Here is a 22,312-nt window from a genome sequence, read left to right as displayed (position 1 = left end):
GCCATGCTACTGAAAGCAAAACCTGTTTTTCTTGTGTATGCTAGCTGAATCTTGTTTTAAATTATTGGCTCAAATGTTAGCCTGCTTCAGAATAAATAAGGACAGAGAGAGGAACAGCATGTTTCACCTGAGATAAACTATGCAGGAATAAATACATTTCTTTACTAGAAGCAGTAGCCAATATTAGGCAAACACAACTTAAAGCCTGAAATACAGGACTCTGCATCTTTTTCAGTACTGGAGACTCCAAAGAGGAGAACACAGCATTTGCCCCAAGATATTCAGTTCTCCCACTCAGCATTGGACATAGTTTTTCCCCAGCTGGATTTCTTTCAGGTTAGGGTCCTGGAAGGTACCAAGAATATGTGTCCCTGATCTGCTAATATTTCCTGAGGAGCTGTAAAAGCATTTGCCAGTATGAAGGATGAGAGCAAAGTCATTTGGAATGTATTCACCCTCCTCTGGGCAGGATCCAGAGACAGGAGGAAAAATAAACATGCTCAGAGGGTGTGGGTGGCTCTGCAGGTTAGTGGGGAAAAACAAATGAAAAGGTGAATAAGAAAAGGGTTGCACAAAAGATGCAAATTAATCTGGATAGGTAATTTTATATTCCCATTATTTGTGTTGCTTCTTAGACACTGTATATTGACAACCAAAGTGGTTTAGGTTTCTTTCCTTTTTCTCAGTTAAGAAAAATGGAAGTATTCATCTACAGTAACTATTGGCTCCTGGAAATAATTTTTATGTATGAGATGGAAAATATATGTAAAATTTGTAACATACTCAGAACTTTGTGCAACCATAGTTGTGGACATCAGTGCAACTGTAATACACTTGTAATACTATTATCGTGTCTTGAGATTGGAACCACTGCTGGAGCTTTACAAGCTTAAGCCTCTCTCAAAATCAACCGTGTAAGGAGACCAGCTCCCTTCCCATTCTAGCCTCTCCTCCAATGGAGAAAAAGATTAAATCTTGTTTTCTAGTTGCTGTCTGATGTGATATGTCCTGTCTGTAGGGCACTGTTCTGACCTCAAGCTCTCATAGTCTCCATAGAATTCAGCAAGAATGACGTGAATTCTATTTGTGCTAGTTCAAAAAAATCTGTTTTGTCAGTGCTATTCCCACAGGAATAGCATCTTATTCGAAATAAAGGATACCATTTGCAGCAAGTACATGATGTGAATATCAGATAACAGAAAACAGATATTAACGTTAATTGATGCATGTAGCACCATACCTTGGGCACATGTATTGTGCTTGATCACAAGTTGACTCAGCAAATGTTTGGTAACATTAACGTTATGAAGGGAAATAGATGTATATTTAAATTTATGTCTTCTTTTGTTTGCTGTTTTGACCCTAACAGATCTCAGAAATACTGCATGGGGGTTAGAGTACGTACAAGTACATCACGTCGTGTTCTGAAATGTCAGTGAGCACTTTAGTCACCTAAAAATAAACTGAAAAAGCATCGGTCCAGATTGTCTGGCTCTTGTCTCTTATTTACTGAGATTTAACATTGTACTGTTTGAGCATATTTCCCTATTTTATCCGTGCTGCTTTCTATAAGTAGAGGCACCTCCGATCTTTGGCAGGAAATTCAAAGAAGGATGGGGTTGCAGTAGTGTACAGTGGCTGCAGCAATTGTTTTATTGATAGAGGTCATAAACTGCCAGCCCAATCTAAAATACTCGCGTCCCTATGACTAAAACAAGGCAGTTCATTCACCCTGTACTTTTTCCAAACATTTAAGACTACATAGTAAACAGCTGTATGTGCTGCCAGCTGTACACAGTGTATCTATAGAAAGAAAAATCTCTCTGGAAGGATGGTGCTTTTAACACTGTATGCCCTCAGCCAGAGCAAATATCTCCTGGTGGGGAGAGATATTTTTAACATGAGGCATGTCAACTGTGCCAGTGCTTTTTTGTATCTGTCCCTTTGAATGAGCTACACTACCTTCTATTTATTCATTAACTTTTACAATTCATGATGAGAGAGGACAGATAAGTCCTTGGTTGAAATGGGAAAAAAATCCACAGGAGAAAGTTTACTTTGTACTACTTAGTGTTTGCTATATATCCTAGGCAATAGGAGGTATGATATTCTCTTTGAAGCTGCAGTAGTACAATTAGATCAATTGTGTAATCAATAATTCTTTAATTGTGCTGACTAGCACTCTCTGATTGCCATTCATATGAATACTTTCAGCTGTCTTGCTCCCTTGAGCAAACTCTACCTTGTCTTTAGTTCTTTTAAATACTTTCCAGAACTGCAAAATAGAATTTTATATATTCTTGTTTGGTTGCTGACCAGAAATCATGCTGTGACATGTTGAGGGTTCTGCCTATGTACAGTTGATGGATTCTGGTTAACATTAAGGAATTGCTGTATCGTCAAATACTTTGGCATGTCAGAGTCAGAAAAAGCTATGAAGGTTATTTCATATGGTTTGGAAAGCAGAGACTGTTAAGGAGGCTCAACAAATTTTAACGGATCATGTTCAGTAGCTCTTTGGGATAGTGACACGATCACACCTAAGTAACATCAACCTTTTCCCAATTCTGTCCTGGTGCCTAAGTTTTGGAGAAAGGCAGATTTGCTAACAGAAAATGGAGAAAGGTGATGTTTCATTTGTGACCTGAAAAATGGAAAACTTTCAGCCGGACTGGTCAGAGACCTCCAGACTGTAAACATTTGAGCCAGCAGAGGAGGAATAGGATGAGACTTCCGTGTTCTGCTTCCAACAAAGCCAGTTGGGTTAGCTTCAGCAGCCATGGGAGGCAGTCTGACCTTAACCTAGCTGTCTGTGTCTGACTAGAGAAGAATCCTCCCCCTTGTGAAAGCCTCTGCCTGCACTGCTGGATTGAGGTTGGCATGGGTGGAAGAGGACAGTAGACTGCTAAGGGCAGTAGAGTTTGCAGAATATGTACCCACAGAATTACAAATACAAATACAGAATTACCTACCCACATTCAGAGAAACTCAGGAGAAAAAGAAGGTAATAGCTTAGAAGGAATCTGAACTGCGAATGGATGAGCCAAGAAGAAGAAACATTTTTGTGAGGCCTTTACTTAAAAGATAGATTAAAGAGGAAACAGGGAATTGGCTGATAGAGTTGCCAAGCCACTCCCTATGATATTTGAAAAGTCATAGCAGTCAGGTGAAGTCCCAGGTGACTGGAAAAAAGGTAACATCATACCCATTTTTAAAAAGGGCAAAGAAGATGAGCTTGGGACCTATCAGTCTCACCCCTGTGCCAGGGAAGATCATGGAACAGATTATTCTGGAAGTGATGCTAATGCGCTTGAAAGACAGGGAGGCGATATGGGAGAACCAGAATGGCCTGTCAGTATCCAGAGGGGAGCTACAGGAAAGAAGGGAACAGACTCTTTAGCAGGGTCTGTTATGATAAAACAAGGGGAAATGGCTTTGACCTCAAAGAAGGTAGATTTAGGTTAGATATAAGAGAAAAATCTCTTACAGTGAGGGAGTTGTGGCACTGGAACAGGTTACCTAGTGTTGTGGTTGATGCTCCATCCCCTGGAGACTTTAAAGGTGGGGGCTGGATAAAGCCCTGGGCAACCTGATGTAGTGTGCTGTCTCTGTTCATTATGGGGGAGTTGGGCTACATGGCCTTCAGAGGGCCTTTCCAACTCTAAGAATTCTATGATTCTGTGATTTAAAGGGCACACAAACTTGCTTTGTGAATGAGAGAATAATATACAGGACGCCTCTGCCTTTCATTAATAGAGGTAGATTCAAATAGCACTTGGAAATCAGAGAAAAAAATGAAGCAGGGGGTGGCATACAATTGACTGTACTTTTAGCTGGATATGTGTGTTTTATGTGCTAACTAATACGGTATGTAAGAGGCTTGGGATGCTGATAATACCAGTACGTGTACCTGAAATTGTTGTTTTAGTTGTAAAGGCAAAATCCGCTGCTGGTTAGACATCAGGGAAAGCTAAGAGAAGTTTGAGGGGTGTATTGGTAGCCAAAGGGAAGGAGGTGAGCTGTGAGGTTCCTTTTTGGGAAAGAATAGAAGTCTGCATCCAAGGAATTTGATGAAACAGAAGGTGCAGACGGAACGAAACATACAAAGATGTTGATAGCCCATCTACACCAGCCTAGTAAATGCCAACTGAGGAGTTCAGCAAATGCTTTGACACATGCCGTTTTGAGGCCTACAGGAAAGCACAGTGATCTAGAAGCTGAATGTTTGTAGAATGATTTCTGTCAAATATCTCAGTAACCTGGAATGAAAAAGACTTCCATTTTTCAGGATTTTTATAAGTATCATTCTCCACCAAGGGCTTAATGAAAAACTGGTAAATGAGGAGAGAAAAGAGAAAAGAGAAAAGAGAAAAGAGAAAAGAGAAGAGAAGAGAAGAGAAGAGAAGAGAAGAGAAGAGAAGAGAAGAGAAGAGAAGAGAAGAGAAGAGAAGAGAAGAGAAGAGAAGAGAAGAGAAGAGAAGAGAAGAGAAGAGAAGAGAAGAGAAGAGAAGAGAAGAGAAGAGAAGAGAAGAGAAGAGAAGAGAAGACTATCCAAAGAAAGACATAGGTTACGAAATGTATTTAAGATAGAGGCTATTAGAAACCCAGGTTCTAGGATCTGCTGACAGTACTGAAATGGGAAAACAGTATTGCAGTCTAGTTCACAGAACCCGCAGAGGCACAGGACATCTCGAGTCAAGTCTTGGATGTCTCAGTGATACATGATCTAGGAGTAATCAGTGACCATGAAGATGATTTACTTACTGGCTTTCATTAAAAAGTTAAATAAACAAACAAACAGCCCTCATCTCCCCCACAGGGAACACTTCCTCCTTATTCCCTCTGAATTTCTTACCTGCTCTAGCTTCTAATAGCTCTGATTTACTTGCTGTAGTTTCTATAAGAAAATTCTTATTGTTATAATTCACCAAATGATTGAACATGTGAGCATTTCATTCTTTCCTAATCCAAATTTTGAGCACATCTCCTATCTACCTAACACAAGATACTATTATTCAGAATTGTTTTGTTTTGTTTGTTTGTTTGTTTTGTATTAGGGTTTTATTAGCTCTGTTTTTCAAAGTTCAGGGAAGGAGAATCTCTACCCAAAGCCAGGCAATATGAATATTGGAATATTGCTCAGAAAGAAAAAAATCTATTTCTGAAAACTTTTCAGTATAAGGAATGCATATATAATTTAAAATATGTTCATTTCTATTCTGGTTATTATAGATACAGAGAGAAGAGGTTGCACAGCAATTGTGTTTGATTTCAGATCAGTCCATTTTTGTCTTGAATCTCTGAATGGAAGCCTACAGTATCATGACTATTCATTGTGATGGGTCTTTATGATCCAGAGGGCCAATACTAGTTCTGGAGATAAGTTATTACGTATCGTATATTATATAATATCTGAATGTTGTGGAGTTTCCAAAGTGTCAAACTAACATCAAAGCATACGTTCTCTGTGTAAAAATGTGAGACTAAGAGAGCAGACTTAATTTTTTGCATCTGCTACTCTGAAAATATTCCAAAGCAGCCTGCAGGATGTTCCCAAGAAGAACGCAGTGCTAGAGGCAGACTGTGGTTTAAGCAACCTTCTTGGAGACTTTGTGGTTGTGTTAGCATATTGTGGGTATACACATTTGGCCTTATTCAATCGTCAGAACAGGTATCCATTTACTCAGTGCTATCCTGATGGTCCTTGGCAGGTTTCGTGGCTCCATACCTTCATCCCACAAGGCTGCAGCTGCCAATGTTAACGTGCCTCACTGTATGGGAGTTCTGCCTATGGGGATTTACGTGCAGCTTCACAGATGTTCTCTGTTACCTATCGCATCAACGTAGTAAAGGTGAAAGCTGCATGTGAGCTTGCTTTTCCACCCAAACAGAATGCAGCCAGCATTTCTGTGATGGTGGAAGATACAGTATGGCTTTTAAAATAGTCGGAAGCTTTTTCCATTCTCTATGGAAAGCAAAAGAGATTTTTAAGATCAACTGTATGTGCGTGTACTCTTTTGTTTGTTTGCAAAAAGTAAGTTAAAGGAAACACACTGGTAGTTCAATGCTGAAGCATATAGGGCTGTGAAAGATTGTATCTTCATTAATGTTGTTTGGAGAGGAACTTCAACACTCCTTTCTCTAAACTGCACAACCACACTGCTGGGCTTTACGCGAGCTTTAAATGAGCTTCCTCCAATAGCTGTTTATCTTTTGAGAATTTAACAGTCTGAAAATGTTTTGCCTTTCTTGCCTTAATGTTGTAACACATCATTGTCTTTGGAGAGACGTATGGTGCCTTCAAAAAAGATGGAAGAAAAGCATCCAGTATGGATACCTGCCCCCATTATTACGGTGCTTTATTTCCCTCCCTGCTTTTGGACAAGGGGTAAATTCCTGTCCTGCCAGTTGACACACACAGCTGCTTCATAGGCTGCCATGGAGATATGTTTGTGCTCTCTGAGGTATTTGCTGCTGTGCGGCAATTCCTAGTCGCTTTATAATAGCAGGTTTCAATTGTGAGCTCCCAGGATCAAACCTAAAAATAGAACCACTTAATGCTCATCAGCGAGTAAAGAAGATTTTTACAGCTAGTCTGAAATATTTATTAATGTATGCTGAGGAAATGTTCTCAAAGAAGATGTGTTCTTTTTCCAATATACTTAAATCCATTTAAAGGATATGACTTGGAAATGATTTCATAATACATGATATGAATTACTCTTAATCTTCGGTTTTTAACTTATCCTTCAAATTGTAGGGCATAAAGCTAACAGTGTCCCAGTCAGTTCGAGCCCAGCCTGTAGGTAGTGTGAACCTATGATCAGACGAAAACCTACTTCTTTGTTAAAAGTGTAACTTTATGGTTCTTTTAGATGAGTATTTTTAAACCAAAGTGAGAAAATGTGATGGTCTACAGTGCTCCTGATATTATGTATTGAAAATATGCCCACTTACAGATACCCTCAGTAAAATTTGAATTCCAAATCCAGATAATCAAAGATCTCTGTATTAAAAGCTGTATTGTAGTTTCATTACAATGAGTGAATTCTGTGTGAAAAGGGAAAATATGTAACATTTCTTTCGATTTTATTTTATTTTTTTTTTTTTTTAGTTTAATGGTCCACCATTTCAATATATCACTTCTCTGAAAGTAAAAAATGTCAAAATTGTCATTGAACAGAAATGCACATTAACCAACAAAACAAAACAAAACAAAAAAAGATTTATACCTGTCTCTGCAGCTTACAATCATAGAACAGAATGGAAAAAGGACTGGCAAGAGAATTATCAGATGACATACTTAAAATCATATTGCTGAGTTCTCAAATTCCTATTTTTCAGTGAAGACCTCCTTGTAAGCAACTGAGTTTGTCTTGAATGTTCTCATCTATGTGAAATTATAGAAAATTTTTAATATTTCCCTATAAATTTTTACTTACTATAAGAAATTGAAGTTAATTATCTAAGCAATTGAGATCCTTTTAAGGATGACCACTGGCTTCAGACCTGCAGATTGCTGTTGGGATTGTTTTCCAATATGAACCATATGTTATTTACTGACAAGTTCTCCTCTGATTTAGATTGTTTTAAACTTCACCACGATGGACCTGTACAAGAGCAGTCTCTGTTGGTACGACTATATTGAAGTAAGAGATGGCTACTGGAGAAAATCACCTCTGCTTGGTATGCAATTTGTGAATGCTGCACTGACTTAACATACTCATACAGTTCAGTGGACTCACTGCTTGCAATTGTAGCTATAATACCCTTGTGAGTTATTTCTAGCTTCCTAGAATGTATGTAAGGTGGGAAAGAGACAAACACTCTCCAATACCTTGTTTACATGACTTCAAGTCTCTACAATCTTCAATTTCTCTACAATCAGCTGTTGTCAGTACGTGTACCATGTTGCATGCTTCATGTGTGGAAAGAAGACAACTACAGAACATGCAACTTTTTGCTTATGGGTGTTTTCATAGATATTTTGCAGAAATGTGGGAATAGTATAATGACAGAGCTGCAGAGCATTTGATGGGGAATCCGTAGAGCATGTGATGAGCACATGCAAAGTGGGTGTGAACACCCACTGTCAATTTGTACTTACCAGCTCTGTACTTGTGCTTTTGAAATTATAAATAGGTTACTCTTACATATTCTTTGCTTCTTCAGTGCAAAATCAGTGAAGAACATGCAAAACAATAATGACTTAAGTCTTGAGAGTTTAAGTAATGTGTGGGAAGCTGCAGGTATCTTTCTCTTAATTCAGAGGGTTGGTGGGGAGATTATGTGCCCCATCATGCTGCCATTAGATCTAAGCCTACTGTGTCCACATCTTCTTTGCTGGTTACTCTTGAATTAAAAAAAGAGGATGGCTGTTGATTAATTTCAGCTTCAGATAACGTGCAGTTTATACTGACGGAGCACCCAAATCTCAACTTCTACATGTCGGGATTTAAAGTCTAGGTCAGAATTCTTCCAAAGGATAAAATACTAATTTTGAACTTCATTTCAGTGATTTTATTGATTTTTTTTTTTTTTAATGAATATCAGTATATATGATTCTGTAAGCTTTCTTTCATGCTGCCCAAGTGATTTCTGTATATGTTACCGTCTCACCTGTGGGTTGTGTACTAGTCCTTTCCTCTGGACAGTATGACTTCACATAGCAAAGCCTTTATTTTTAAATTGTCAAAGAAGGATAAATTTTCCCCTGTCATAACTGGACCTTTCCTTGTTAGTTCCATAGACTTAGAATAAATAACACTAGTTGAATCCAGAGACTACATTAGACATTCTGTGGACTTCAACAATTGAATCTGGGGGTTTCAGACTGTAAGAAACGTGAGTCTCCAACTTCTTGAGTCAGGTTTGTTGTTGTTTTTAGAATTAAGACTAAAATATTTGTTCGCATCTTCACAACCACAATTTAAAAACAACTGTAGAAAGATAAAATGGAAGTAGATGCAGAGGAAAGAATTTTAATGGTAGTGCCTCTTTGTTTTTATTTTTCATTTTAAAGAAAAGAGGAAACAATTAATACCAAACAGTAATTACCCTTTCTCTATCACCTACATAAATGGAGATTTCACCTACCTAGGCTGAAATAAGAGGATAACGTAGTCCAGGGTCATTTGGATTTCAGTTTTTAAATCTCTTTGGCTCTTAGACATGATGAGCAGTCTTACTGTGACCTGGATGTTACGCTCTTTCAGATTAGCACTTACTCTGCCCTTCCAAAATGCCCGGGTCTGTGTACATACAAACAATCATTTTTCAACTTAATTCCCCCAAGTTTTTGTTACTTTGACTTGTTGGCCTGACAGCAATGAAACACTTCATAATAAAATCTTTGTGTATTTAGGTCCTAATGGGCACGTGTGCTCGACCATAAGTGTGTCAACAGCTCCACTGAGCTGGTTATGTTACTCGTGTTCTGTAATGTCAAACACGTGTGTAAATGTTTGCAGCATTTGAGGCAGCAGAAAATGCAGTTACTGGTTGCATGTTTTTAGGCAGGTTTTGTGGTGACAAACTGCCAGAAGTCCTCGCGTCCTCTGACAGCAGGATGTGGATTGAGTTCCGTAGCAGCAGCAACTGGGTTGGAAAAGGCTTTGCAGCAGTTTATGAAGGTGGGTGTCTGACAGCACTAAAAAATGACCTGCTTCTGGAGACAAAAAATTGACCGGATGCCTTTGGAAAAGAAGTAAATATTTGTATATTTACACGTATACATACATATAGTCAGAAATAGTAATACGAAATTGGTGTTTTATTACTGAAAGGGGGTAGAATACACCAAATTAGTAGATAAGATGTTTTGAAACATCCTGAGATCAGATGTCAGATGACCTCTTTTCCAGGGACATAGTTTTTGTGATATTTTTTTTTTTTTGCCTGTTCTTTACTTAACTAAATATTCATGTTCTTGTGCACAGTGTGTGGAAATAATTATTTGAGTACTTTCTGTTCATTCTTCAGAAAATCTGACTAAAGTTTTCCATATGCTCTGGGATAATTTAATAAAGAGGTACTCCCACACACTGAGTGTGTTATGAAGTCTACATTCACCTGTTTAAAATAGAGCCTGTTTTCTTAAATATTGAATCCATGGTAGTAAACCCTAGGATTAAATTGCTATTTACAGCTCTCCATGTGGCTATCGGTGTGGATCCTGAGAAAGCATTTACTTTTCGTGCACGTATTTGTTATTAATATGAAATATTTATTCAAATTTAATATAAACTTGTAGTGATAATCTGTAGGCCAAAAATGTCTGGACTATTATAAAATATGATTTAATATGATAAAATGATAAAAATTTGTTATTTTTTTCTTTCTAAAAGTTAGTAAATGCTAATGGTGAAGGTATATTAAATATATTTTGAACGTGAACAAAAAGTAAACATTATTTTGCCCATGTAATTATATTCTGTAAAATATATATGTTCAGATAAATTACCAGTGCTTTCCAAGTCTTCAACATTATCAACACATTTAGCACTACTGGAAATGATCTATAGCATTCGCTAACTGAAATATATATTGTAGACTAAATGTTAATAATTTGTCCTTGCTAGGTTTATGAGTATTTTCTCCTCATTGCTATTGAAAAGAAGAGGGAGGTAAAAATGTCAGTTTGGGTTTTGGGGACTGTAAATGTCATTGTTGACTTTGAATTTCATGCTTTTTACCAGCGATCTGTGGAGGTGAAATCCACAAAAACGAAGGCCAGATCCAGTCTCCCAATTACCCTGATGACTACAGACCGATGAAGGAATGCGTGTGGAAAATAACAGTGTCTGAAAACTACAATGTAGGATTAACCTTTCAAGCATTTGAGGTAAACTGATTTAACCTAACTCAGAAAACCATCTAGTGAAATGAATGGCAGTGACGTTAAAGTGAAATCCTTTTAAACCTGTGAGGGAATTCATGAATTCTCTGCGATAAAAAACATCCAGAATCCAATTCAGCTCTTCATGAGACCTTCCCTTTTTTGCAGAAGTTTTCAAGAAGATTAAAGGTCTTTATATTATCTATGCTATTTGAGTTGGAATGTTTCAAGTGCTGGCAATTGTTGCAGTTTAACAAATACGTAATCCAGTTCAGCAAGTCTGCTTTAATATCCCGTTAAATAATAGGGATTTTGTATCTTTGCTGAATCTTATCTTTAAAAAAGAAATCTCAAAAGAAAACATTGCAATGTTTGGCTTCTGTTTAAAAAAAAAAAAAAAAAAAAAAAAAAAGTGAAATATTATATTAAAAATATATAAATGTACTTAGGTTTAGCCTTTAAATGTATATTTAGAAGGGGAAGAAAACAAATCTGTGGTGAGTCATATCTATGTGCCTTTATAATACATCTCTCCATGTAAACATTGTTAAACAGTAGTAAATAACAAGAACAAAAATAATAAACAATATTCATGCATTTTAAAAAAATGTATGTACATATACACTGTTTTGAAGTTCATAGGTAGATTTAGTCATATGATTGTGGTCTGGTCTAGTGCAGGCAAGGTGAGCTCTTCTTCCCCAAAGATCCTTTCAGATGCTGTTCACAGAAGTTCTTCCTCCTGCTTGTGTGGAACTTGCTGTATTCCTGTTTGTCTTTGTTGCCCCTTGTCCTGTCACTGTACACCACTGAAAAGAGTCTGGCCTCATTCACTCGGCTTTCTTTTCAGCTCTTAGCCTTACGTAGTTTACTGACAAATATGGAGCCTTACTAATCTGACATTGTTGTTCAGTATGTTTTCATTATAATCGTGAGAGAAGTGACACTGTGTAGATTTCTGAAGCATGACCTCCACGCAGATGCTCAGAGTCGATCTACGTGCATATTACATTATTGCTTGCACTGACTTTAGTTCAATTTCATCTATACAGGGAAAATGAGAGCACCATTTTAGTAGTGGTTAAGGCTGCAGTATGATCTGTTACACTGCTGTTCTCCTGCAGACTTAAGAATTTAGACTCACCTCACTAGAGGTGAGTCATGAGCTGACTCTACTCCTCCTGAGAAGAAAGAAATTGGGCAGTATAGTTGGCGGTAGTCTCAGTCAAAAGGGAATTAGCACCTCTGCTAGATGTGTTTTGAAGTGTGTCCCCAGTAAGGACTTGAAAGGCACACACTTTTTCTGACATGTGAATCCAGAGCAGCAAGATGCCCTTGAGCACCAAATGAGGAGCTCTGGAAGAGCATGTGAGTTCTTTCACATATATCTATCTTTACTGTGTTTCTTTCTGGCTGTTCCACCGGGCTGCCTGCAATGAATTCGAGTTGTTTTGGAAAATAGAGTAAAGTGCCCTGCCTATAGATTCATTGTCAGGGCTGATTTCCAATTTAGGTCCAAGCACGGGAACGTAGGTGTTCTCTGTTTTGGTACTAAGTCCCTCTCTGGACTGAATCCTTGGTGAGCTGCCCAGAAAAACACAAAGTTGTTTGAAAATCGCAGTTCTTCGTGCCAGCTTAGATTAAAAAAAAAAAGTAAATGTCAGGCCAAAGAGTTATTGCAGTGTGTTTGTGAGAAAATCACTTCTCTGTCCTTTGAAAGGTACACTTAAGTATGAGGAATTCTCATTATCCATATGTAATGCTAGAAAAAATAACTGTATAAATAACCTCCACTCTGAAATGAAAGCAGTGGGGAAATTGAGAATTTCAAACTGCATCAGTGAGTCATCCTGTTTTGCCTGCTGTGGGCAATGGGTTTTCCACCAAGTGTGGGATTACCTCCTCTTTCTTGGCTGCCTGGGGGGGAGCTCCACTTTCCACTACCTGTATGATACCAGAGATGTGAGGACTGGTAACTCCTTTTTTTTTTTTTTTTTTTTTCTTTTTCTGACAGAAGTCCATTGTCTGAGTAAGATATGTATACCTGAACTGGAATTTGGCTGTATCAACAAAATGTTAATAATGAAAAAAATGTTTTCACCTGAAATGATTGCTTTTGAATTTGCTCCTCAAATCTTTATTTTTTGATAAAATGTTTTTGTTATTGTGGAGGGTTTTTTTTTTTTGTTCTTATTTTTCTTTCTCTTTTTTTTTTCCCCCAAAGCTGGAATGATGTGAAAGAAATTTCTTTTCCTCATGAGAATGGATGTTGAAAAGTTACCTAGCTTTCCATTTAATCAGGAGATTTCTCGTTGTTTTCTTGTGCTTGTGGGCCTGACTTAGGAATTTTTCTGTCATTTTTTTTTCAACGTAATTCACTAATGCCATTCAAATTCTGGGTTTCTTCCAAATCCTTCAGATCCAATGGTACCTTTCATTCTCTTAAAAGAAACTGCATTTTCCTGTTAAAACTTGTTTGTTTTTGCTTTTTTCTTGCTAACATTTTGCATGTTGTTTTTTTTTTTCTCATCCACATGAAATTTTAAACTTGTGAAATGTTATTGCTCCAGTAAATAAGTACTACCAGATCATTCCAATTACAGCTAAACTTACTGGCTGTCCTGTCATTAACCTGGAAAGATTTCTTACCGTTGTGAAAGGAAGAATAAATGAAAAACTTCAGAAAGTGTAATAGAACTTTATAAGGCAGTGTTCCCAATATTGCTTTACAACAATATTGTAAAATATGAGGTTTGCACAGGTAAAAGCTACCTTTACTTACCAGCCTTAAAACCACTTACTGCTTCTCAGAAACACTATTCTTATCTTTGAATTTATGTATAGCTATTTAATCCTTTAATGTATTAATAATAATGGCATCGCTTGAAGTAGTGGTACTCTAAAAATAAATAATTATGGTAGAATGGCCACCAATTTGAATCGCTTTATTAGAAATCAATAGCACTCTGTAAGTTGGTGATTTTTGTAGTCTTTGAAAACTTAGCAACTCGCTGTTATACAAAATGGATTTGTGGCATTTTTCTTCTGCCAAAAATAAGGAGTGATTCTCAGGAAAAAAAAAAAAAAAAAAAAAAAAGAAAGCCCTAACATTTTACTTCAGTAGGAGTTTGGTACATGAAACTCAGAGCTACACTTGGCCTTTAAAAGTAATAATTTCCATACTGCCCCGTAGAACATGGGAAATGTGGAAAAAAAACAGATGTTAATTAAAAGTTTGAGTCGTGTAAAGTCCACAGACGTGGGGGGAAAATACACAATTCCTTCTTTGATTTTAATGGGCTTTGTGCCAGGTCACTTCTTTCTACATTGGAGTTGGTTTGTTTTTTGGTTGGTTTTTTTTTTTTTTTTTTTTTTTTCTTGAGATTATAAGGCAAGTTGGATATGATGTCATGCATTTATTAAGATGAATAAAAATTTGCAATCTGTACTACAGTGTCTGTACTAACTGTCAAGGCTCAGGTAGACACGTCTGACCACATAGTTGCAAATAGCTGCCCCTGAAGTCAGTAAGAGGTAGTTTCACCCTAAAACACTGGGGCTTTTCTCATTTCTCTAATTCTGGCCCAAAGTAACTCCTGAGCAAATAATTGAAAAATTAGAGCAAAAGGCAATATGGTTTGTGCCAGAGAAATGAGTGGGAGAAAATTACTTGAAGAATTGGAAAGCTGGAAAGAAGACAGAGAAATTTTGTGTGAAAGAGCCATATTTTGATGGCATTAAAATGAAATAAAATCAAACAACCCCTTCTCCTAGACTTCCCTCTTACATAAAGGAAGCAGCATTCCTAATGTGCTAAATGAAAGCTCCTTAGTCTGTGGTGGTTACTGAGCTTAGAGGTAGTCATAATGCTCAGCCAGAGCAGAGTGGCACCAATGACAGGTACTGCATGTGCAGCTGTTGTTTAAGTAAAGTATCAGATGTGGGTTTTTCTGGGCTTGGTATGAATTGATTGCTGTCCTTTTAACAGAGCTGAAATGTGTTGAATTGAATCTGAGGCTTCTCCAACCCCTTCTCCCTCCCTGTCTGTTCTCTCTGTGCCTCAAACATATCCCACGATTCAGCCACTTGGTTGAACAATTGTTCCTGTAGAGGATTTAGTTTTGAGCACTTGGATTTAGGTAATGCTTTCATAGCTGAGGTGCGATATTAATTGAGTAACATGAAGTAAATGACCCAGATCAAGAGGATTTTCAGTACTGTTGGGAAATATTTCTGTCACAAAGACAGGCATAATTATTATTTAGGCTTCAGATAGGATTCCATTCAGTCTGCTTTTGCTTTCTCTTTTGCAACAATTCTTCTGATTGACTCTGAAGATACTACTATGTAAAGAACTTAAGACTTACCCAGGTACAAATGCCAATGTGGCCACTGGCCACAAGTCTGTGCTTGGCTATCCTCTGGCAGGTTTTTTAAACAAGAGGTGCATTTTCAGTTGTTCTGGTTTCAGTGCTTTGCTCTGACAATATGAAAAAGATAAACTTTTTGACTCTGGAATTGAGACAAAGTTACCTGAAATCAGGAGTAATGCAACAGAAACCAAATTCTTTGGCTGCAGAAAAATAACAATGATGTTTTTTGTCATCAGTTCTATTGGCTGGTAAGTAGCTGATAATTTTAAGTGTATTTGGGTCTAGTTGTTCAAATGCTTCAAACTCTTCATTCACTGTGATTTTTTTCAACTGCCCTGCAACATCTGTAAAGGCAAATGCAGCTTTTTGCACTGTGTTTACAATAAAGAAAGAAAATAAAATGCTGATCTCCATCTAAAGTCTGGCAGATTGGCAATGTCTGAAAGTCTTTTCATATTAATAAAAATGAGCTTTATAACATTTCAAAACCAACTGATATTTCTGACCTGCTCAGTTATTGAATCATTAACATTGTGTACTTGCATGTACATGAGAAAATAATTTACTTGTACTCAGAGCAACAGGAATTTGGCAGAACATTGGGAAGCTTAGAGATGGGCTTGTCTCTCCTAATTACTTTGTCCTGTTTAGATTGTTGTATCCTATGTAACAATCTCAACTTTTTCTTATTGTTAAAAAAAAAGAAAATAAGAAAAAAAGGTATTTTAAACAGTCTAGTGGTTCTGCTTCTTTTCATCACCCTCCTAGTGTTTGAATCACAAAATATTTTATAACATTTTCCAGTCATGATGTGACTGGTATTTTGTATTTATGGTCAAATTGAAAAAAATCCCTTCAAAAATCTTTTTTTTTTTTTTTACAGATTGAAAGACATGACAACTGTGCATATGACTACTTGGAAATTCGAGATGGAATGAATGAAAACAGTCCTTTGATTGGTCACTTCTGTGGCTATGACAAGCCAGAAGACATTAGATCTACCTCTAATACTCTGTGGATGAAGTTTGTTTCCGATGGAACAGTTAACAAAGCAGGATTTGCAGCTAACTTTTTTAAAGGTAAATGTTGAAGCTTGTTTTCAGACCTGTGAACTTCTCATTGTTTGCCTGTTCAAAGAAGGGCAGCAAAGCTGGTGAGGTGTTTGAAGCAAAAATCTTATGGGGAGCAACTGAGGTAACAAGGATTGTTCAGTCTGGAGAAGAGGAGGCTCAGGGAAGATGTTATTGCTTTCTGTAAGGGGATTGTGGAGAGGTGGGGTCAGCCTTTTCTCACAGATAACAGCCATGGAACAAGAGATAATGGCCTCAAGTTGCTCCAGGGGAGGATCGGGTTGGATATTAGGAAAAATTTCTTCTTAGGAGAGTGGTGAGGCATTAGCACAGGCTGCACAAGGAGATATTAGACTGTCCCTGGGTGTGTAGAAGAATCATGGAGCTGTGGCACTGAGGAGCATGACGAGTAGAAATGGTGGGAATGGGTTGGAGTTGGGCTGGATGATCTTAGAGGTCTTTCCAATCGTAATGATTCTGTGAGTCTGTGTTTTATCCTTGTACCAAAAAAAAACCAAAAAAAACCAAAAAAAAACCCCAGATGGGATTATAATGGGTTTTAAAAAAATATTTTTGAACCTGTTTTTATCATATCATATCATAGGATGGCCTGGGTTGGCCTGGGTTGAAAAGGACCACAGCGCTCATCTAGTTTCAACCCCGCCTCCTGGCTGCTAACCACCAAATCAGGCTGCCCAATTTTCTACTTAAAACTGTTCTGTAATATGTTTTATTAACCTGGACATGCAATTTTTATTATAAAAAAAAAATAATAATTGTAAAATATGATTTAGAAGCACCTTGAAACACATCTGTTCTTGCAAAATACATTCCTTGGGCTAATTGTATTATCAAATATAAAATTAAGTAATATAATCATAATAGAGATGACTGGGTCTTTTCTACTAAAATAGTTTTCTTTGAATCTACATGTTTCTTCTAGCTATTCTGCTGCATTAGGCTACATTATCAGCTTATTATTGTCCATCAGCAAAGTGGAAAAAAAGAACTGAAAAACCATGGAGTGACCAGTGGCCTCAGTGTTTGTCTCTAGCTTGTGGAGTTCCTGCTCTGTTCTACCTAAGGCACAGTGAAAGGCAACAGCACTAATAGGCCATGCTAGCTCCTAAAATACAAGTCACATCACAAGGAAAGCCTTCTTGCTCCCTTGCAAAGCCACAAGCTGGGGATTTTCTTACTCTGTTAGTTTTCGCTCCAGAGAATTAAAACTTTGAAGGCTGTAGACACAAGGGTGGGAACTCTGTTTTACTCTTCAGGAATCACTTGTCTCAAGATCGTAAGGAAATAATATTTGAACATCTGAGGAATATTTTAAAAATGAACCTCGTGGGTATACTTCACAGCTAGTACAGGCAATACACTGTTCCCTTCCCTCCCCCGCCTTGATGTATCTTGTTCACTTTAATATCAGTAGAATGAAAACCTGGGATTTGAGGATTCTGTTAATCTGTTTTTGAGTATGAATTCAGGATAATGCACAAATTGATTTTGTGGGAGATAAAGTGCCCTTCAAGTGACCCTGCTCTGGATTTTCAGTCTTTCTTTCAATACTTTATACAACCTTTAGATTAATGCTGCCTAAATGATTGTGTGTTGCCAACAAAGTGCTTATAAACTAGATCTGCAGCTGTCAGTAGATATTGTAAAAAAGCAAAGCAAAACAATTACACAAGAATACACATTTTTATTTTCTCCATTACAGGTCTCCTTAGTGTTTGAAAAAAGTGCTCTAGTCAGCATCCAGGTGTGTTTTGTAGCACACCTTATAACGGCATATATTACAGCTTTCGGGGTTAATACTGATCCATCACTTACAGCTGAGAAAGGTAATTATTTAACACATTTTTTCATTCTTCCCTGTCTTGGCAGAGGAAGATGAATGTGCCAAACCTGACAATGGTGGCTGTGAGCAGCGCTGTGTTAACACTCTGGGCAGTTACCAGTGCGCCTGTGATCCTGGCTATGAACTCGGTCCTGACAAAAAGAGCTGTGAAGGTACAGTCTGTTGCTATGCTTTCAGGTATTGAAGCTCCAGGCTTTGATCATTCGCCTTTCGGATGCTCTCTCCTAGCAATGTAAGGTCTGTGGAGCAAGCCTGGAAAACCAGGGCTGCCTTGAAAGCAGTGGGGCTATGTCCCTCCATAGAGGTCATCTTTCATTGGGTTGCTGTCACTAACTTAATGTTTCAGGTTTTCTGGTAGTCGATTAGAAACACTGCAAATAACTTCATGCTTTTCCCAACTTCATGTTGTGTTACTCATCCTCATTAAATCAAAGCCTCCCATTGTGTGCAAAGAGCGAATTATCAGCAGAGCCTTGTGCTGCTGTCAGGAACTTGAATGATCCCTCTGACAGGCTCTGGTTGCAGTAGATCCTTTATTCTAGCAGGATCCTCCAGTGCAAAACTCAGAGAAATCCTTACCACTGCCAGTCTGATCACTGACTTTTCTGTCAGGATCCTGAAACTCAGAGAAATCTTCCCTAATACTAGTCAGATTTTTGGGTTTTTATTACAGGAAAAAAAAAAATTCTACATTTCAGAGATGAGTGAAGCTTGCTCAGGTAATCAGTTGGAGAAATAAAAACCTGATAAATTGAAGTTTGTATAAACAAAGGGTTGAACTGAGATAACCTTTTGCTTCATGTACGTTTTTCATATGGAAAGGAAAGAAGCAAAAGCTGTTGATCATTATGTAGCAATTATTGTTTGGATTTCCACTCATAAACATGAATACGTTCAGGGATAGCATGAGTTATTCTTTTCTGAGTTCATCTATTTGTGTTTCGGGGGTGAATAGATTTTGAAAATTGAAGTGCTCTGTGTTATGGTTTCCTTCAGATATGATTCACTGCTCTCTATTTATTTTCCAATTCCCTGGCTTTCACTCATGATTTGTCGCAATTTGGGGTAGTTTTGCACGGATTCTTTGCATTTATTATTCTGCTTTTGATTCCGTGGGTGTTGATTGTTTTTTGTGTGTGAAGCAGAGATAGAACTTGACTATAGCCATATTCGTCTGAAGGTGTTATTAAGCTGGTGGTTTGTTGTTTTTTTTTTCCCCTCCTTATATTTAATAGTGAGCATATGGGAAAAATAAGTTATTTCAGAAGGTCTGGTGTACTGAAATGGCTGCATATTAGTCAGCGTGCAGAAAATAAGGTTAATCTAGCAGAGGCATGAAGACAGAGGTGGACCCTTTGATCATCAGTCTAAATTTATGGAAGGAATTTGGCTTAGTCTGTCTAATGATCTGAGTCCAAACATTAGGGAAGATTACCCATCCTTCAGAAAACTCTTTCTTCTTCCTCCTGTAAAGAGGAGAAGCAATAATTCCTCAGCACACAAACAGGAAAGCAGCTCAGGAAAAAGGAGGAATCATGCTAAATAGTGCAGTGTAGCATGGAGCAAAACCCCCAAGCTATCCCTAGAAGTGTAAATGCATTTGTTCCACATGATTTATTCCTTACCATCTGTAGATGCTCACTGGGACTACTGAATTGAAGTCACTGTTGTCACAGTCAGCATTACATCCTAGAGTATGGTTTAGCAATTTGTGGGGTGCCTCAGCTGTTTTAATTGACATACGATGCCAGAGTAGAAGCCTCCAATTCAAACTCTGCCCAGTGCTTCACTGCAGTGTTGACATGCCCAGAAAATTGCTTCATGCTGTTTAATCCAAATCTCCCCTGCTGGCAGCATAGTGGAGAGCTTTAAGAGTTTTTCAGTACTTTCATATTTCCCTCCACTGCCTCAAGGAACAATATAGTGATACTGAAAAACAGAAACTGAAAGCCAGTAGTCTGAGGTACTCTTTGTGTAGACTAGATGATTTTGGGAGCAGATATGTTATCTAACTGCAGTTTTGAAACCTGTACCAGGTCTGTTTTGAGTCGTGACCTATGGTCCTAGCTTCCCAACCTTGGTTAGATTATGTTTAAAGGTAAAATGATAAGTCTTCTGCATGGGAAACAAGACGCCAGCAGGAAGCCTGGGTTGCCCATGTGTGTTCTAACACAGAAACTGAAGAGTTCTCCCAGGCACATTAGTATCGATGGAGTGTGTGTGTCATCAGCTAGATGACAGGTGTTGGTTTTCAGTATGTTCAAAAAGTGCTGAGCATCAGCATGCATCAGTTGAAAGAAGAACGAACTTCTACCCAGCAGTTCCTCAGAAATTTTTGTGGATGTTTTTCAATGCTGTCGTGGTGCCATGATAGCATGAATGGAACAGAATATTGTTGAGAACTCCTGTGAATGCCATTACATTTTTTTCAGCATTTTTTGCTCAAATGGAAAAGAGGAATATTCCTGTCTTTTGCCTTCTGAACTGCATTCACACATGCTCTTCAGCATTGTTCTGTTGTATAGGGATGACTAGTTTATAATTACATTCCAAATGGATATTTTCTGTGTTATTTCAACATCTGTACCTCAGCAAATGTAATTATATTTGAACAGTACATGATTACTGTCCTAGAGAACTGATCATACCTTGTAGCTTATGAGGAGGCACATATATCAACTGAAAGAGGTTGGGCAAATTCTGGATCAATAATCAATAAAAGAAGCCAGGGCAATGTGAACTGCATCTTGAGTAGTTTGTCTGTAAGAAAAGGGTGATCAAGGTCCTGAGGAGAAAAGTGAGGTCAGAGGACTTGCATGGGAAAGGCTGTGAGAGAATAACCAGAGTCTCTGGAGGGAAGGGAAAAGAATGAATATGATAAAGCCATGTGTAGTCTTGAAACTTATCTCTGTCCACAAACCTGCAAGCTGTTCAAGATAGGGGCTGTCTCTTTCTCTTTGTTTGCACCAAGCATGATAAAACAAGATTCTGATTAGTCTGTCTGGGCATTACAGCAGCGTAAGTAATGAGAGGACTTAAATCTGCTCAGTGTGCTTCTGTTTACAGTAAAATGCAGTTTCATTCCAGAAATGATGCTCTCCCTTTTCATTTTACAGCTGCTTGTGGAGGACTTCTGACAAAGCTAAATGGGACTATAACCACACCAGGGTGGCCCAAAGAATATCCTCCAAACAAAAACTGTGTGTGGCAGGTGGTTGCCCCAACGCAGTACCGAATTTCAATGAAGTTTGAGTTTTTTGAGTTAGAAGGCAATGAAGTGAGTAACTGTGAACAAAAAGCTGCGCAATCTCTTACACGCTAAACAGTTTAATGAGCTTTCAGAAATAGGTATTGCCTTATAAAACCCTCACTTAACTGTTCATGCACTGACAATAACCATAGATATTCTTGGATTTGTTCTGGGACTGTTTCTGGGCTTTTTCAAAACAAACACGGAGAGAATATCTTTCTTTTACGTATCAACTGAATGTGTATGTATTATAAGAAATTTAGAAGAAATGTTCTCTGCTGAGTCTCAGCTGACTTTTTTTTTTTTATCAACAAAGTAAAACAGAACAAATGTCTGAGACTTATTGGAAAGAATTCAAGACAAGAAAATCTGGAGAAACCAAATCATCTTTAAAGATTATGACTACAAAGATTATACATCAGGTTTGGTTAGTGACAGAGCCAGGGAACATTTAAATCACTTATAAGCCTCTCAAGGGTGAATGTTTTACAAGGAACAGTACTCAAAATAAGGCACAATGGAGTAACAAGGCTGTTTGAAGAATGCCATTTTTCTCCAAGTGAATCTGGATTGGGTCTACTTAGTAGATGTACTTGGAAAAAAATAACAGCACAACTGCAGTGCTTTGGCCCAAGGAGCAGAGAGTTAGGAGCAAGTCACGTGCCAGCTTCCACCACTGGGCTGGACTCTTTCCAAGCATCTTGTCAGTGCAGACAGCAGCATGCAGTGCTTGCTGGAGGTGGCACCCATCAAGCAGGGAAGCCCAGGGAGTCCCTAGATCCTTTCTCATCCCAGGGGAGAGGGACAGAGCAGAGATCACTGTGTGGGAAATGCTGCTCCTTCTAGCTTCAGGCAAAACAGTGAGCATGTTGCAGGATGTATTGGGTATCTAGAAGTATGGGTTTGGCATCAATGTTT

General features: G+C 38.0%; 1 protein-coding gene across 8 annotated transcripts in view; it reads left to right on the top strand.

Moving 5' to 3' along the window:
- TLL1 (tolloid like 1) overlaps nt 1-22,312 on the top strand; it is a 133,906-nt gene that overhangs the window by 86,727 nt on the left and 24,867 nt on the right. For 6 of the 8 annotated variants that reach the window (XM_042829827.1, XM_042829826.1, XM_042829829.1 and 3 more), the window contains exons 10-15: nt 7,584-7,686; nt 9,516-9,632; nt 10,698-10,843; nt 16,094-16,289; nt 18,171-18,296; nt 21,261-21,421. In XM_042829827.1, the coding sequence (XP_042685761.1) occupies nt 7,584-7,686; nt 9,516-9,632; nt 10,698-10,843; nt 16,094-16,289; nt 18,171-18,296; nt 21,261-21,421 (849 nt within the window). Of the gene's footprint in view, nt 1-1,369; nt 1,450-7,583; nt 7,687-8,741; nt 8,825-9,515; nt 9,633-10,697; nt 10,844-16,093; nt 16,290-18,170; nt 18,297-21,260; nt 21,422-22,312 lie in introns of those variants that run through there. The other 2 variants (XM_042829832.1, XM_042829833.1) reach the window with 2 other exon arrangements.

The sequence above is a fragment of the Centrocercus urophasianus genome, unplaced genomic scaffold (genome assembly GCF_019232065.1).
Source record: "Centrocercus urophasianus isolate 14NV4802_14NV808 unplaced genomic scaffold, USGS_Curo_1.0 seq_32, whole genome shotgun sequence".
Classification (NCBI taxonomy): Eukaryota; Metazoa; Chordata; class Aves; order Galliformes; family Phasianidae; genus Centrocercus; species Centrocercus urophasianus.
This window is presented reverse-complemented; position numbering and strand designations above follow the sequence as displayed.